We start from the raw sequence: 14729 nt of genomic DNA on the forward strand, positions 1-14729 counted from the left end.
GGACCAGCATGAATAAACATTTCTCTAAGCTAAGTCGGCACCTCTGTAATATGGGAAACAGCTGAGTTTTAAATTCCTTTATCGACTAAGGTCAACTTCAAGGGTGCAACTTGAAACTCTTACAGAACCGTGAAAACAGTAATTGCTCCCCTCTCATAGGAATGTTCCTCACACCCTGCCTCAGAAAAGGTGATGGCCAGCTGAGTGTCCAGCTGGCACAGGTCTTCCTAACAAGAATGTGCTGGTACCTAGGATGTCCCCGCCCCAGTCAGGGTCTGAGAGTCACCTAGGGTGACATCTTGGGCTCTTGTGGGGGGAAAGAAGGCAGTTTTTTATTTGAACTTAAATCAGGGTAGGTCTCCCAGCAGCCATTGTACTCCCTGGGGAGAGAACAGGGAGGTTATCTCTAGACCGTATCAGAAGGGGCTTTTAAAAAAAATTTTAATTTCATGCTTATTTTGGTTAGACTCAAAACATTGGTTTGGAGATGCACGAAAGACACATTGGCCCTGGGTCTAATTAATATTAGACAAAAAGTAAAAATCCCTATGCGTAGGGCTGTGACCTAGTGGTGTGGTTATCAGTTGGATCTGTTCCGTCTGTCCAGATGCTGGGGTCAGAATGTTTGGGGTCTAGTTGCATGTCACAAAAAGCAGAGCAAGTTCTCACGTATATTGACATTCCTCTTTCCTGGCTCTGGCTGAAGTTTCCCCGGCAATTAAGTGATTATGTCGAGCTGCCACTTAACCCCACTAGAGAAAACCATTCCCTTTCCCGTGGGAGGTTTCCTCTTTCCAAGTCCCCTGTGATAGACCTTCTTTCTGGGGGACAAGCCTCCCAGAGCAGCTGTCCACCTCCCACCAAGAAAACTTAATCTCCCCATCTCCAGGGTAACGCCCAAGAGCACAGGGAATGGGATGGGGCTGGGGATCTCCAACCCCACCATGATTCTTGCACTGGAGCACTGAGTGGCTACAGTGGTTTCTCATGGGAGGTATCAGGTCATGAACCCCAAGTCACTTCTTTCCCACTGACTTAAGGCCAAAGCTGGGTGGTGATGAGGGCAGAAATTCGGTTGTGACACCTCTTACTGTTCCGATGGGGCTGCCTACAACCAGAGAGGACTCCCAATCCTAACAACACACATGGATGTTGTTGAAGATAGTTCCCAGCAACTATGTTCCCTAGGTGTCCTTGCTACTCTCTTATATACTTGAGAGTGGGGTTGTGGCTACCCTGTGGTCAGTTCCAGATCCCACCAGAAAGTTCTCTCTCTCACATCTCACGCCTGATGCCTGCAGTGTATCTCCTTTGCCTCTTCCACAATAAGGCCTTTGCTACATACCCGATTTGACACTGAATTTACTATGTAGCCCAAGATGACCTTGAACTCACAATTCTCTTGCTTTAGGTTTTCAAGTGCTGAGATTATTACAGGGCTATGTCACCATTTCTGGTATACGGTGATGCTTGAAGCCTGCTGAGTGATGAGGAGACCTGAACACGTGTGATCTATTGATCACACCTCATTAAGTGGGGTAGTCGGTGAGTGGAGCCACACTTCACAGAGGCCAGTGAAGCAGGAAGAGCAGCTTTCTTCAAGGGCTAGGTGTCGCTGGGTGGAGGAAAGAGCTTAGGCACTCAGTTTCTGTTCTGTGGTCCCCAGCATCAGTGACTTCCTGCTTTGCAGTTTTATTTCCATCTCTCGGACTTAGTCTACTAAAGGACAAGCTACTAAATCTGACTTACAGAATTTGCACCCCAAGAATAACAACACAACCAATCCAGTTCTCCAAGGGGCACATTTTGGAATTGAACTGGAAACCCCGAACTCCAGGGAATCAATTTGAAATCACACAAAGTGTTGATATTCCCATCACTACTAGAAAGGGACTCAGTAATGACTCAGAAAGGGATGTGCGCACGCTGAAAAGCAGCATCAGGTTCTATGTTCAGAATCACTGACCTCTCAATTACCTGGCCACATTTGTGGTACTCAAGTTCTCAGGCAAAGGTCACAGAGGAGGCTCCTAGACTCTGCACACACCTTTGGCTATGGTGGATGGAACATCATGCCATTGAGTCACAAACAGTCCTGTGTTGGGGATTTTCTCTTTGCTCATTTTTTAAATAAAGAGTTCATAAAGGCTGGTGAAAATTTTAGTTTTCTGAAAATCTGAAAAAGCACTGAGGTCTGATAAGGAAGTAGAATGTCATAGTGATTTTCATCAATAACAATGAGAGCCCCAGGCGTGAAGGATACTTTACATCCTATCTGGGTACCAACCATTTCTCTACAAGCTTTCCTATTTTGAAAGCAAGCAGGAAAGAGCCAGGTTCAGTTTTTCAGGGCCTCATCAATACTTCGGATGCTCTGCGGACTCCTTCTATATCTTAGATGCCTAATTGTTTTTATTTGGGACTAACACCTTAAATTCATCCTTCACGTCACTGTCTTTAAAATTGGCTCTAAGAGACGAACTTTCCGAATCACACACGGAGGTTTAATCCCTTGATTCCCATTACTGCCAAGAGCTGTGACTGGAAATCCCTCTGCAGCTGACCCCAAATTTACCCCTTGGTGTTGAAAGTGCCAATTAAATAATAAAACTGGAACCGTGGTCAGATGTAATTAGTTTGAGAATAGAGTTTTATAATGTGCCTCATGCCAAGCAAACAAGTTAAGCGTTCGACGACAGACACAACGATTTGGACAGAGAGTACCGAGTTCTCAGATCAGAACTCCTCTGTGTTGCTCGTCAGGATGTGCCCTTCTGGGAACGGGAAACCGTGGGGACAAATGCAGCTCCAAGTGGTTGAAAATTCAGTTTATGTGGCCAGGCTTCCCTCCCCTCCCTCCCTTACTTTAAAGAATGTCTTTCAAGACTCTGGTTGGTCTAGGCGTGACTGAGAGCAAGGTGTGTTTTGAAATAGGATTCTGACAGCAACAGACTCCAGTGGTGTTACCAACAAGTTATCTGACAGAAAGGCAGTTATGGTTTGGAAGGTTGCCCACGTCTGAAAGAGTACTGCTCTCAGCGGTCCCTAGTAAGAACAAGTCCCCTGTCCTAGCCATCTTTGGGAACCAGGTGTGTTTCCTGGTTGGCCACCTCTGCTTGGCTGATGAGGGCTGAACTGAGCTGGCCAACCTTTTGTGTTTTCTCTCTAGACCGTGGGGACTGTGTCACGGGTCACAGTGGCTAAGATACCCGAACCTGAGGATACGGACTGGATCAGGTCAAGAGGTCATTTTGTGTCTGTTATTTCTGCTTCTTCAGCTTGGGGAGGAGAAGGAAGAGGGAGGGAGGTAAGAAAACAAGGCTGCCACCCTCACCTACGCAGGTACCAGTCACGGTCCTAGCCACCGCTGGTCTAATATTTTAGCTCAATCCAGAATTCCATTATTACCTCAAGCAAGTATTGCAAACACGATTCTACCATGTTGTTGAAGTTGGAAAAGCCTGGCACAAGAAGTCGAAGAGCTGACTTGTGCCATGGAAGAGTGTCCATTACAGCAGAATCTCGGGGCTGCCTCTCGAGCAGGCATCTAGCCATGCAGTCGCCGACAGGAACCTCTCCTCTCTGCTTTCCTCATCAGCACTCTTCGGCATACCCCCCAAAATGTGGGGGGGGGGAGAGAAAGGGAGGATGGATATATCTGGGTAAGGAAAATGAAGTACTGAACGTCAGTTCTATGGAGACATTAATGATAACGATATCAGACTTAACGATGATGAGCCACGGAGGCCACAGTGAAAGCACCGGGGATGGAGCGCAGTGCGGGGAGCAACAGCATGTGTGAGGGGGGGCCCGAGATCAAAGCCTGGAAGGGAAAGGAAGGAACAAATAAACAAATGAGGGAAAAGAGAGAAAGGAAGGAAGGAAGGAAGGAAGGAAGGAAGGAAGGAAGGAAGGAAAGGTTCACGAAGCAAAGTTGCCTCTAAATCAATTCCAAGCTGGGAGCCAGAATCCTGCGTTGAAACTCTAAAGTCTCCTTGTAAAATATTAAGAGAAACTGGTGAACTTCTTTTTTTTTAATGTACAACTCGATTTCTCTCACGTACAACATAAATCATTTAATGTGTTGTTTGCAACCTTAGAAAGGCAGACATATTCAATCCAAGTCCGTTTATAAATTCCAATTTCGTATGGATTAAAAACTACAGATAAATTAAGTCACAATAATATCCTGTACATGCATTAAGGCTGGTGACTGCTAAGGTCTCTGGAGTATCTACAAATAGGAAATCACAACGCAGATCACTGGGGCTGAAGAGTGTCTACATCATTAAAAAAAAAAAACCTTGCATTTTTTTCCTTTTTTTTTGGCGATACAGATTTCAATGGTAACTCTGGAAAACTGTGAAAAATGTTATTTAAAAATATATATGCATATGCTACTGCACAGTTTTAAGGATGTGATTCATAGATAATGTCGCTGCATTGACTGGTTTTATAACAAGGTGATGTGGACACGCAGTGACTTATACTCAGTATTAGGCACTAGTAATATCTGTCAGGCGTACTACAGGTCTGTCAGCGGTACTGTAGATATATATTTTTAAATGTATGCACTTATACAGAATACGTCTATTTTGTATGGGTGTCAGAGAGGCACACATCACTCTTATACAGCACACACACCATTGCTGCAGATACAGGATACACTTTAGTGCAGAAGGTCTCATTGCATTGCATACCATGTGTTTAATGTAGCACATAACTTGTCACCTGTTTAGTGTGTATTTCCAGTACATTCCTCTCAGGAGTGGGTCCAAGTTCCCATTTGCAAAGTGAACATTTCCAGACACGCCTGTCCTAAGCAAACCTTTCTGTCTGGGCTTATCTGCGCAGGACACTCCTATATGCAGAGTACTAAGGCTGGTTTGTTAGGGTCACCTGTAAGCCACCCCATTTCAAAGGTTAAGTCTAACATTGTGACAAGAGGTGGCATCTACTCAGGTCATGGGAGAGAAGACCAGTTGGACTTTGGTGGAACGTCTTCAAATAGAAACAAGGGGTAAGAAGTGTTAAGTTTAAATGGAAGCCCTCCGGGAGGATACAGATCCTTCCAGATCTGTGATTGCTGAGCAACCACAGACTTACATCTTCTACACTTAGGCATTATTTGCATCCCTAGAATGAACATGTAGGACTTGTATAGCTATAAAATGTACGATGTGTCAATTTGCAAGCCAACTTAAGAAAAGGAACATGCTATGGAGGACTTCTATGGTATCCAATGGAAGATGGCTTCTTAACAGAATTATAAACATGGAGTCCCATCAAGTGAAAGACGGTTTTTTCATAAAATTACCTATCCTGGGCCTGACACACGCTCCATGGATAGGGTGAGACAGGGACAGGAGCTGTATGCTCTGACTGTGTCTCCAGAAGACCAGTTTCTCCACGTTTATATTTTTTAGCGGGGGTGGGGGGGCAGCTCCCAGTGTGTTCATCACATCTGCACTGGTACAACCAGCCAGCGGCCACCTTTGCAATTTGATGGGGCTTTCCAGGGATGCGGACTGCATGAGTGTCACAACTAAGCCTATAAATTTGGAGAGAGGCAGGACCAGAAAAGCTCCCCAAGGTTGCGCACAAGCCCTTGAGGGCATCCCTCTATGTAAGAGTTTGAACTTTTCACCAGATTTCACCGAGAGCAACTAGAACAAAGTCCCACTCCTGCACAAAAGGTGATTCAAAAGTTCTTATATTCAGATTTACACATAGGATAGATCACAAACCTGCCAACACTTAGTGAAAGGGGTACATGGATCGCGCTGTAGAGATAAATATAAACGTAGAAATGGTGGGGCGTTCTCATTTCAAGAATCTGAAACCCAAACTGCTCCGAAATTGACAACTCCTTGAGCAGTGATATGATGTTAGTGGTGAATCCCATACCTGCCTCGTGGACGTAGCTTACAACCGATGCTGCAGACGCTGCCTTCGTGGATACAAGGTACAGATGAAACATAAATAAATTTCATGTTTAGGCTTGAGTCCTCTCCCCCAAGATACCTAATTATGTATCCACAAATAGTCCATCTTAAAAAAAAAAATCTGGCTCAAAACATCCAAAGTCCATGTACAGCTAAAAATTTCAAGTGTTTGAGGGTCAAAGCCAAATGCAAATCCCATAATTCAGTTTGGTAGGAATCCAAACCACGGTCAGCTGTTTGTACAAATGTTGAATCTGCTTTGGGAGCTGGGGAATGAGGGCAGTCTTATCTGCCACCTACTGAGAAGGCTGACAGAATGGTAATGTGAACATAACTAAATTCACAAGGAGACAGTGGAAACACAGGACATACACCGTGGGACCCTGCCACCTTCAACAGTGGACTGCAGAGATGGCCTTACCTATCTTCCTCTGGTTGACGTGGTAGAGTAGGGACAAGTAAACCCAAGGACATTAGTTTGTCTTTAAAGTGTGGCAAATACACCTTGTTGGCAGGACTTGTTTCTTTATGCTAATATTTCAGGTCCACGTATATTTGACAAGAATACTAAGTCTAAGGTATGACAAAACATGAGAAAACAAACTTCAGACAAAAACTGTAAACAAGATGCTGAAAAACTAAATACATAAACTCAAAAAAAAGAAAAACAAAAAAACAACCCAACGACAACAACAACAAAAACCAACCCAGAAAAGAACCATGGTCAAGACACACACAGACCAGATGCTCAAGATATATTCAAGACACTCCGGTCGTTGCTGCTCCAGAGTTGTGATCATCAAAGGGCCAACTTTCCCTGCGCTGGAAGCAGCTTGTTAACGAAAGCCTGCAAAGTATTCTCCAAACTGAAACGCACTTGGGCCTGGAGCCCACCCACTGTGTGCGGACGGTGTCACCGCTGCAAACCGCTCCCAGTCTCGTAGGCAGCGGTCAGATCTAGAGATGGCACCGTCTTCATTTGGCCGAGACAAGGTACGAGAAAGCTGCTGTAGAGAGGAAAGACTTGAGATGCGCTGGCTGATGACAACAGCCACACAGAGTCACAGTGGCAGCAAGAGGAGGCCCCTGTGCCTGGAGGGCTTCTTGCCACAGGGGCGGGCTTTATTAAGAACCAAAATGGTCACTGTTGCTTTTATGGTTGTTGAGCTATCCCCAAATCCTGGTGCCATTTTTATACCATGTGGGGACAAGGCAAGGGAAGTTTGTGGGACTCCGCTGGCTTATAATGTGTTCAGTTCAGTAGCTAATGAGGGCCGGGGGAGGGTATAGGAAGAGGGGCAAGGCATTTGGTAACATGCAAACTAGTGAACTTCTGGCACAAAAATAACTGACTTGTTTCCATTATTCAATTACTCATTAATATACAACAACCAAAAGTAATCGGGGAATTGTATATAATACTGAAAGTAATAATATAAGAGCTAGGTTCAACTCATCCAGCAGTTATGGTTTGGTGTGCTGGATCGCACCAGGTTCAGCAACACATGAGATTTTGGTGGAACTGTCTAAGAAGGCAATGGCTTAGCACTGGGGGTGGGATGTGTCTGTGAGCGCGTGAGCACACGCGTGCTATGTGGATTTCCTCCAGTGAGGAACCTCTAATCACTTGTCTAGCTTGGGATTATAGGAACCAGACAAAACGAGTTTTGAAGAGCTGTTGATCTTACACACACACACACACTCGCAAGCAGAAAGCTTCGTACAAACCCACACCTAACACACACGCCCCAGAAAAGAATCACTATTGGACTCTGAGGAAACGTTCACTGTGGTTTGGGAAATGCTGTGGGCTGGGAATGTTAGTAGCACAGTGTCCAGAAACATTGAGCCACCAAGGAGAGGAGAACGCAGTCTGGCTCAAGGGCATGGTCCCTAGGACAGGTGCGCGCTGCTCCGCAGCCAGTGCAGGCCTTGCTGGGAGTACTGGACCAGGTGTTCCATGCTGCTGTGCAAGGTGACAGGTCCCATGAGCAAGTCCAGGTCATTGAAGAACTCTAGGAGACAGAGAGATGTGTGATGGGGGAGGTCAGGGCCTGGATAACTTCAGAAAGAATCCGCTCATCACTTTACGCATTCTCCATTGTTTATGTGGCAGGGCATCTCCCGGAAACAAAATAAAACCCCACATCCCAATAAATGACTGTTTATGGGCTCAAATAGCAAAGGATCTGCATGTTCCAACCACCTTCTTCCGGTAAATAGACGCCTTTCCTCCATGTCTGTGTGACCCAGCTCTCCATTATCCCACCACCAACTGTCACGGCCTGAGCCCCTGAAGGGGGTCCAAAGAGTGGGGCTCCAGGGCAGTCAGGGGGCAGTCAGGGGTCAGTCAGGGGTCAGTCAGGGGTCAGTCAGGGGTCAGGACCAAGCAGCCACCACTGCTGAAGCTGCGTTCTAACTTGGGACAGTCTCTGTTTGCTGGTCTCCTTTATTTTGTACCTGGGTTCTTTCTGGGAAAAGTGGGTAGAGGAAGGGAAGGACAAGCCAGATGAATCCTCGTGCCCTGCTATCATGGGTGAATCACAGTGCTCCTCGGAAGGAAGTGTCCCAGGCCACTTAGTGTATATGTATGTGTGTTTGTATATACACACACATACACACAGAAAGAGAGAGGGGGAGGGGAGGCTCAAGAGAGACTGAGCTCTGCAGGTGGCTAGGAGAAGGAATCCAGGCACAGGACAGAGGAAGAACAGGACAGGTCAGGGTACGGGTGAACAGGACTCAGTGTATACCCTACACATGTCACTGAGACCTCTGGTAGGAGGCACCTGACAGGTGCTGGGCAGTGTCATCTGGAGCCTGGCTCGCTCGTGGTCTCCTGGACTGCAGAGACTGTCCCTATACATCTGCCTGCTTTGCTTGCCCACCTGAAATATCCATCTGGGTCCACTCCAGCCATGGAACTCTGTCTTTTTCAGAACCGTCTTCCATGTAAGTTCCTCTAGCAAGCTTCCCTGGGGGCCTGAGGCCTTCTAGCATTTCCACTGGACTTTCAACCTTGCTTGCCCTTGTGGGTTTATACTATCCTATGATTATTATTATAATCCTGTCAGAATGTGAGCTCAATGGGTAGTCTTTCCTATTGTTGGAGGGCGAGGAGCGAATTGTTCAATTTTTATATATCAAGATACAATGGGGTATGGCGGCTCATGCCTGCGATTACACTCCAAAGACTGAGGCCGGAGGATTATCATGAGTTTGTGGCCAACCTGGGCTACATGGCGAGTCTGAAGCCAGCTTTGGCTACCTAGTGAGTTCCAGGCCAACCTAGACTATAGAGTGAGTCCCTGTCTCAAAAGCTAAAACAAACAAAAACAACAAAAACGAATCTTTATTCACTGACACCCCCTGCCCCAGTTTAACTTCTATAACTCTCTCTTAAGCATGTAGTAAGAGCTGGGCAGTGGTGGTGCACGCCTTTAATTCCAGCACCTGGGAGGCAGAAGTCAACCTGGTTTACAAAGTGAGTTTCAGATACCCAAGGCTGTTACACAGAGAAACCCTGTCTTGAAAAACCACACACACATACACAAACACACACGTGTGCACAGAGACACGATTTACTGTAACACTATTTGTCACAGTAGAAGAAGAAATAGAAGCAACAGAGATGGACTGAGACATCACGCTACTTCATGATTCCATGAGCACCGTATCACAATAATGTCATACAATTGTGACTGGCCACCTACTGACTACCGTAAAACCTTCCCCTCTATATTTTCCTATGCTCCTCAAATTTAGCCACCGAAAGTACCATTACTACATTAAGGTTTTTATTTGCATATGTGTGTGCATGTGTGTGTGAAAGAGAGGTGGGGGGAACGGAGGGAGGAAGGCAGGTGCTTATGCACACATGTGGAGGTCAGAGACAACTTTTGGGTGCTGGTTTTCTCCTTCTACTGTGAGTTCTGGGTCCTGAGCTCAGGCTGTCAGGCCTGTATCCACTGAGTAACCTCACTGGCCCCTATTACTTCTACTATCAGCAAAACAAGTGTTGTTTTCAAAGTAGTAACTCACTAATACATGTAAGATAATCCCTTATTATTATCGTAAGCAAATAACAGTTTTTTTTTTGATATAAGGTTTTACTTATATAGCCAAGGCTAGCTTGGAACTCCCTTGGTAGCTCCAGCTGGACTTGAATTTGGAAATCTTGCTTCAATTTCTGGAGTATTACAGTGATAGCCTTGTGCCACCCAGCCTGGCTAGCAGTTTAGATGGTAAGAAGCTCGTAATATTCATACTCGTTCATTTCATATATTTGATATTTTTGGAGCCCCCAACTGTGTTCTAGGAACTAGGCTACGTCTTGGGGAGCACAAATTAAAAGGAGATATAGTCTCTGTTCAAGAAGTTCATTGTCTAAACTGGAAAATCCCACGTGCGCACGCCTACACCTGCGGGTATTGCCTTCCAATTGACTCCACATTCTCTTCTGCAGTGAGGGTAAGAGCAGGTTCATGCAGCAGGTGCCAGTTTTTCCTTCTCCCATAAACCATGAAACCTGATCACTGATGCCCCTGGGGCAGCTTTGGCCCACCTGGTGGGTTCCCATCCCCCACAGGTTATGCATACAACGCACACACCTCTGTTCTCCTTGGCCAGGTTGTCAGCCATCTCCCAGTAGTCATAGCTGTGGAGGATGCTGTTGGTGATGCTGACGTGATTGGCTGCCATCTGATGAATGCGCTGGGGGATGCTGACGATGGTGGATGGGGACAGGGCATTGGAGCTGGAGAGGCTGCCCTGAGACCCCACGGAGCTGGTGGGAGAAGGGTTGGGAGACATGGGGGATGGGCTTCCAGTGCTCCTGGAAGAAGAGAGGTAGAAAAGCCAGAGTGGAGAGGTTGGGAGCAGGCGAGGAGGGCGGTCCCCCCCGGGGCAGCGCATCATGCCATGCATGGCTTTCTGTGTTTGGGGAAAGTGAACTTACTTGCCACTGGACCCCCATGGAGACGGGGCTTGGGCAGCTTTCGATGAATTCTGCAGGGAGATAAAAATGTGAACAGTAAGTGCCACTGGCTAAGGGTAACCGGGGGACAGCAGCATATTCTAATGTGACTGAGCCAGTAACCACCACCATCGTGTAGGTCAGTGTGGAGTCACAGAAATCACCCCTGGGCTACAATCACAGGGCCACTTTTCCCTCTGTGGAAGCCAGTATGTATGAAGGACTGTGCAAATGTGTGTGGACACATGTGCCTTACCCAGTGGAGTTTTCTAACAAACAAACTTTAGGCCCAAATTATCCATAATTGCAAGGGTCTGTTGAATGCTGAACCAGACCAATCCAGAGCTTTTATTTTATTTTATTTTTTGAAATGACTCTAAATCTTCTGGAAAGAGTGGGAGCTCTTCCCCAATCCACGTTGAGATGATGAGAACACCTTATGTCTAAATTTAGGGATCATTCACAGAGACTTTCAGAGAAAGTGTGTTGTCAGATTCTACCGTTTTAAATTATGAAGTTCAAAATTATCCCTCTTAATGCTGGGTGTGGTGCACACCTTTAATCTCTGCACTCGGGAGGTAGAGGCAGGCAGAACTCTCAGTTTGAGGTGAGCCTGGTCTACGGACTAGTTACTAAAACAGCCAGGGCTACACAGAGAGATTCTACCTCAAACAACAACAACAACCATCAGCACAACAACAAATTATTCATATTAAAGGAATAAGAGAATATTCCTAAAGTGATAGCTTCAAATATATTTTCTAACAGAAAATTTAAAAATTCTGACACTTAGTGATACCTTATTATTAGCATAAATATTAGCATAACTAATAGCACTGACAGGTTTCATTATAACATACAATTTTCAGTTATTTATTTTTTTGGTGGTATTGGATACTGAGCGCACGTGTTATAGGAAGGCAATCTACCGCTCAGCTCCATCTGTAACCCTGGATGGACTTAGCCTGATTACATTTCGTGCACTGGGCATCTGCATCAGGCATTTGAAGGTTTAATATTTTGCATGTATATGTATGTTTGAATGTGTGTGTTCGTGTGTGTGTGTGTGAGCATGCCATGGTATGTAGAGGTCAGAGGACAACTTGTGGGAGTCTGTTCTCTCCTGTTATGTGTGGGTCCTGGGGACTACACTCAAATCATCAGGCAGGCTGGATTCACCAAGGCAGCACACCAGCCCAGCACAAGCGTTCAGAAAGTCCTCCCTTAAGCAAGGGGCGTCACCAAGTACAGACGGGTTTCCTGTCCGAGAGCCCGATCTGCTTGTGTCTATAGCCTGCACAGCTATCAGGGGAAGTGACAGTCTCGGTGAGGCTTGTGCCATTTCTCCTTCCCAGGAACGAGCAAGCACTGGGCGATCCCTAAGACAATGTGCTTCTGGCAGAAGGAGCTTCAGGAAGTGACAGGCTGTCCAGTATCAGGGCAGGAGCTGCCAAGATGGCAAGAACTGGCCTTTCAGGCTCTCAGTAGTGTAGACACAGGGCAGAATCACAAACCGCCACTTTCCCTGGAGTGAGCTAGAACGGGAATGCCGCTAGGGGATCCCCTCTCCTTTCCTGTCAGAATGGGTGACCCGGCTTGCTGATGGGAGACTCCTCACTTATGTTCCTTCTGCTCAGCACTCTGGACAGGAGGACAGAATGTGGGAGACGGAGAGAGGCCCAGGGGTTGCAGGAATAGTTTAAGAAAGGGTTTTGAGTGGGATGGAGGTTTTCTGGCTCTTGCCCTATCTGTAAGCATCATGACCAAAGCACGTTGGTAAGACTAATGTTTCCTTTTCAGAGACATCTATGTACTGCTAAGGCATATTCTCCACAGTCAAATGATCATTGTGACCCAAAGGCTTCAGGCCTCAAGCAATATTTAAATGGTCCTTGAAGTCTAGAACCAAGGGCACCTACAAGTACAAAGCTTCAACACGAAGGACATGTCTTGGAGATCCACTGAAAGCACGTGGTCAGAACTGTAAGAAAAGGACAGATCTGAGATGTTCCCATCATGAAGATGGCTAAGAGGTGGGATGATGAATGCATGCTGTATCTGGTGGCATCTAACGGGCCCACGGTGTATAATATATCAAAGCACTGCACTGAACACTATTAATAATATAACCTGCCACTTACAGTATGCTTCAAGACATAGAATTGATGGAAAGCAAATGCCAATAACTCAAGTAACAGAATCTGGTTTACTGTTCTGTTCTTTTATCCATTTTGTTCCTATTTTTGGACTGGATACAAACATTAACAACTATTCTTGATTCCTTAGAAGTTGGGTCACGGAATTCAGTGTTACTTCTTTATTCAAGCATTTTTGTTTTTACTTTGCTATGGTTCATCTCTTAGACTCCAAGTTCCTGAAAATCATTCTCCCACATGTGTATGTGTGTTTGAGACAGGCCTCACTGTGTGTGTGTGTGTGCGTGTGTGTGTGTGTGTCTGGCTTGGAACTTGCCATGTAGCCTGGAACTTGCAATGATTTCTCCTGACTGTGCCTCCAGGGCACTGGGATCACAGACATGCCTGGTAGGGAAAATCTCCATGCCGGATCTCATGTCCACGATGACCAGGGGTGCTCAGCAGCAGTCAGCTAGAAAGCTGGTAGGGCACTAGACACAGCCTGGTCATCTGGTCGGTCTCTGAGGTGTGTAGATTGGCGATAAAGGGTTGAACACGATGGCCGTGTGCTTGTGTGTAATAAACGAGTGGTGGAGACAGCGGTGGTGTACTTTCAGACAGAGAAGAAGCCCAGGCGTTTTGAATGACTGACTGACTTCAGGATCGCTTTGCAATGCTATATCCAAAAGGTGACTTTTGTTTGTTTGTTTTGTAGTCTTCTACGTAAAAATAATTTCATCCTCTGAGATAAAAAGTTGCCATGGTTGCAATTCAATCCCTATCCACATTGCTAACAAAGGTCTCTGAGCTATAACAAGCCACTTCCTATCTTTAAAAATAACATTTGCATCAAAGATTAAATCAGCTACTAGAGACTAAGGGGAGTGGGTCTCAGTAGTTACTTCCAAGAATTCTACATAGACATAAAGAATTATAGCTGTTCTAAGGACCAATGCCCAGGTCACTGGGGGCGAATAACTGGACACTCTTTGTTTACAGGTTATAAAAATAAGGACATGAAGGCAGGGGGACAAATGATCTGGGCTCTCAAGGCCCGTTCTCTGAGCCCGACAAGCCGCAGTGTGTCACAAATGGGCTGACTGTGGAGGCCGGAGAGGACAGGTTTAGTCTCAATGCAGTGGGTTGCACGAGGCCTCTCACAGAGAGCTGTCAGGGAGACCATGCGGCATGAGCAGCCACGGTGCTTATTTTCCAGAAAGTACCTTGAAATAGTCGATCAGTGCTTTCGAATACTTTACAGCGTGGTCCCTCTTGAGTCGAAACATCCGCCAGTATAGGAGAGCCAGGCATCGGTAACTGCGGTAGAAGAGGGGACATGTTGTGTCCTTTGCGGGGAAGCTTCAGAACAGCATTTCCATCACACTTACACATCTAAAATGTTCCCAGATTAAGTACATGCACGAGTATTTGATGCTCCTTTCGTTAAAAAAGCATACTTCAAAATCTATAGAGGCCTCCACACACATCTGGCATTCACTGCCAGATGTGTAAGGACAGCTTTCACGGCTCTTTGTTGGGAACAGGGTCAGGCCGCTTTCTCCTCCCGCCACCAGAGGGCAGTCTCTCTCCACGAGAGGCCGAGGGAGCGCTAGCCCAGAGCCAGCATGGCTTTATGGGGTGAGCTATTGGCTTCGCAGACAGGACAGCAATTTC

General features: G+C 46.2%; 1 protein-coding gene across 4 annotated transcripts in view; it reads right to left on the minus strand.

Annotated features, from left to right (window-relative positions):
• Positions 1-4051: 4051 nt before the first annotated feature.
• Aff3 (AF4/FMR2 family member 3) overlaps positions 4052-14729 on the minus strand; it is a 463220-nt gene continuing 452542 nt past the window's right edge. For 2 of the 4 annotated variants that reach the window (XM_026785526.1, XM_026785524.1), the window contains 4 exons: positions 14279-14372; positions 10903-10952; positions 10556-10779; positions 7839-7960 (listed from right to left, as the gene is read on the minus strand). In XM_026785526.1, the coding sequence (XP_026641327.1) occupies positions 7839-7960; positions 10556-10779; positions 10903-10952; positions 14279-14372 (490 nt within the window). Of the gene's footprint in view, positions 7961-10555; positions 10780-10902; positions 10953-14278; positions 14373-14729 lie in introns of all 4 variants that reach the window. The other 2 variants (XM_026785525.1, XM_013351073.2) reach the window with 2 other exon arrangements.

This window comes from Microtus ochrogaster, linkage group LG2 (genome assembly GCF_000317375.1).
Source record: "Microtus ochrogaster isolate Prairie Vole_2 linkage group LG2, MicOch1.0, whole genome shotgun sequence".
NCBI classification, from domain to species: domain Eukaryota; kingdom Metazoa; phylum Chordata; class Mammalia; order Rodentia; family Cricetidae; genus Microtus; species Microtus ochrogaster.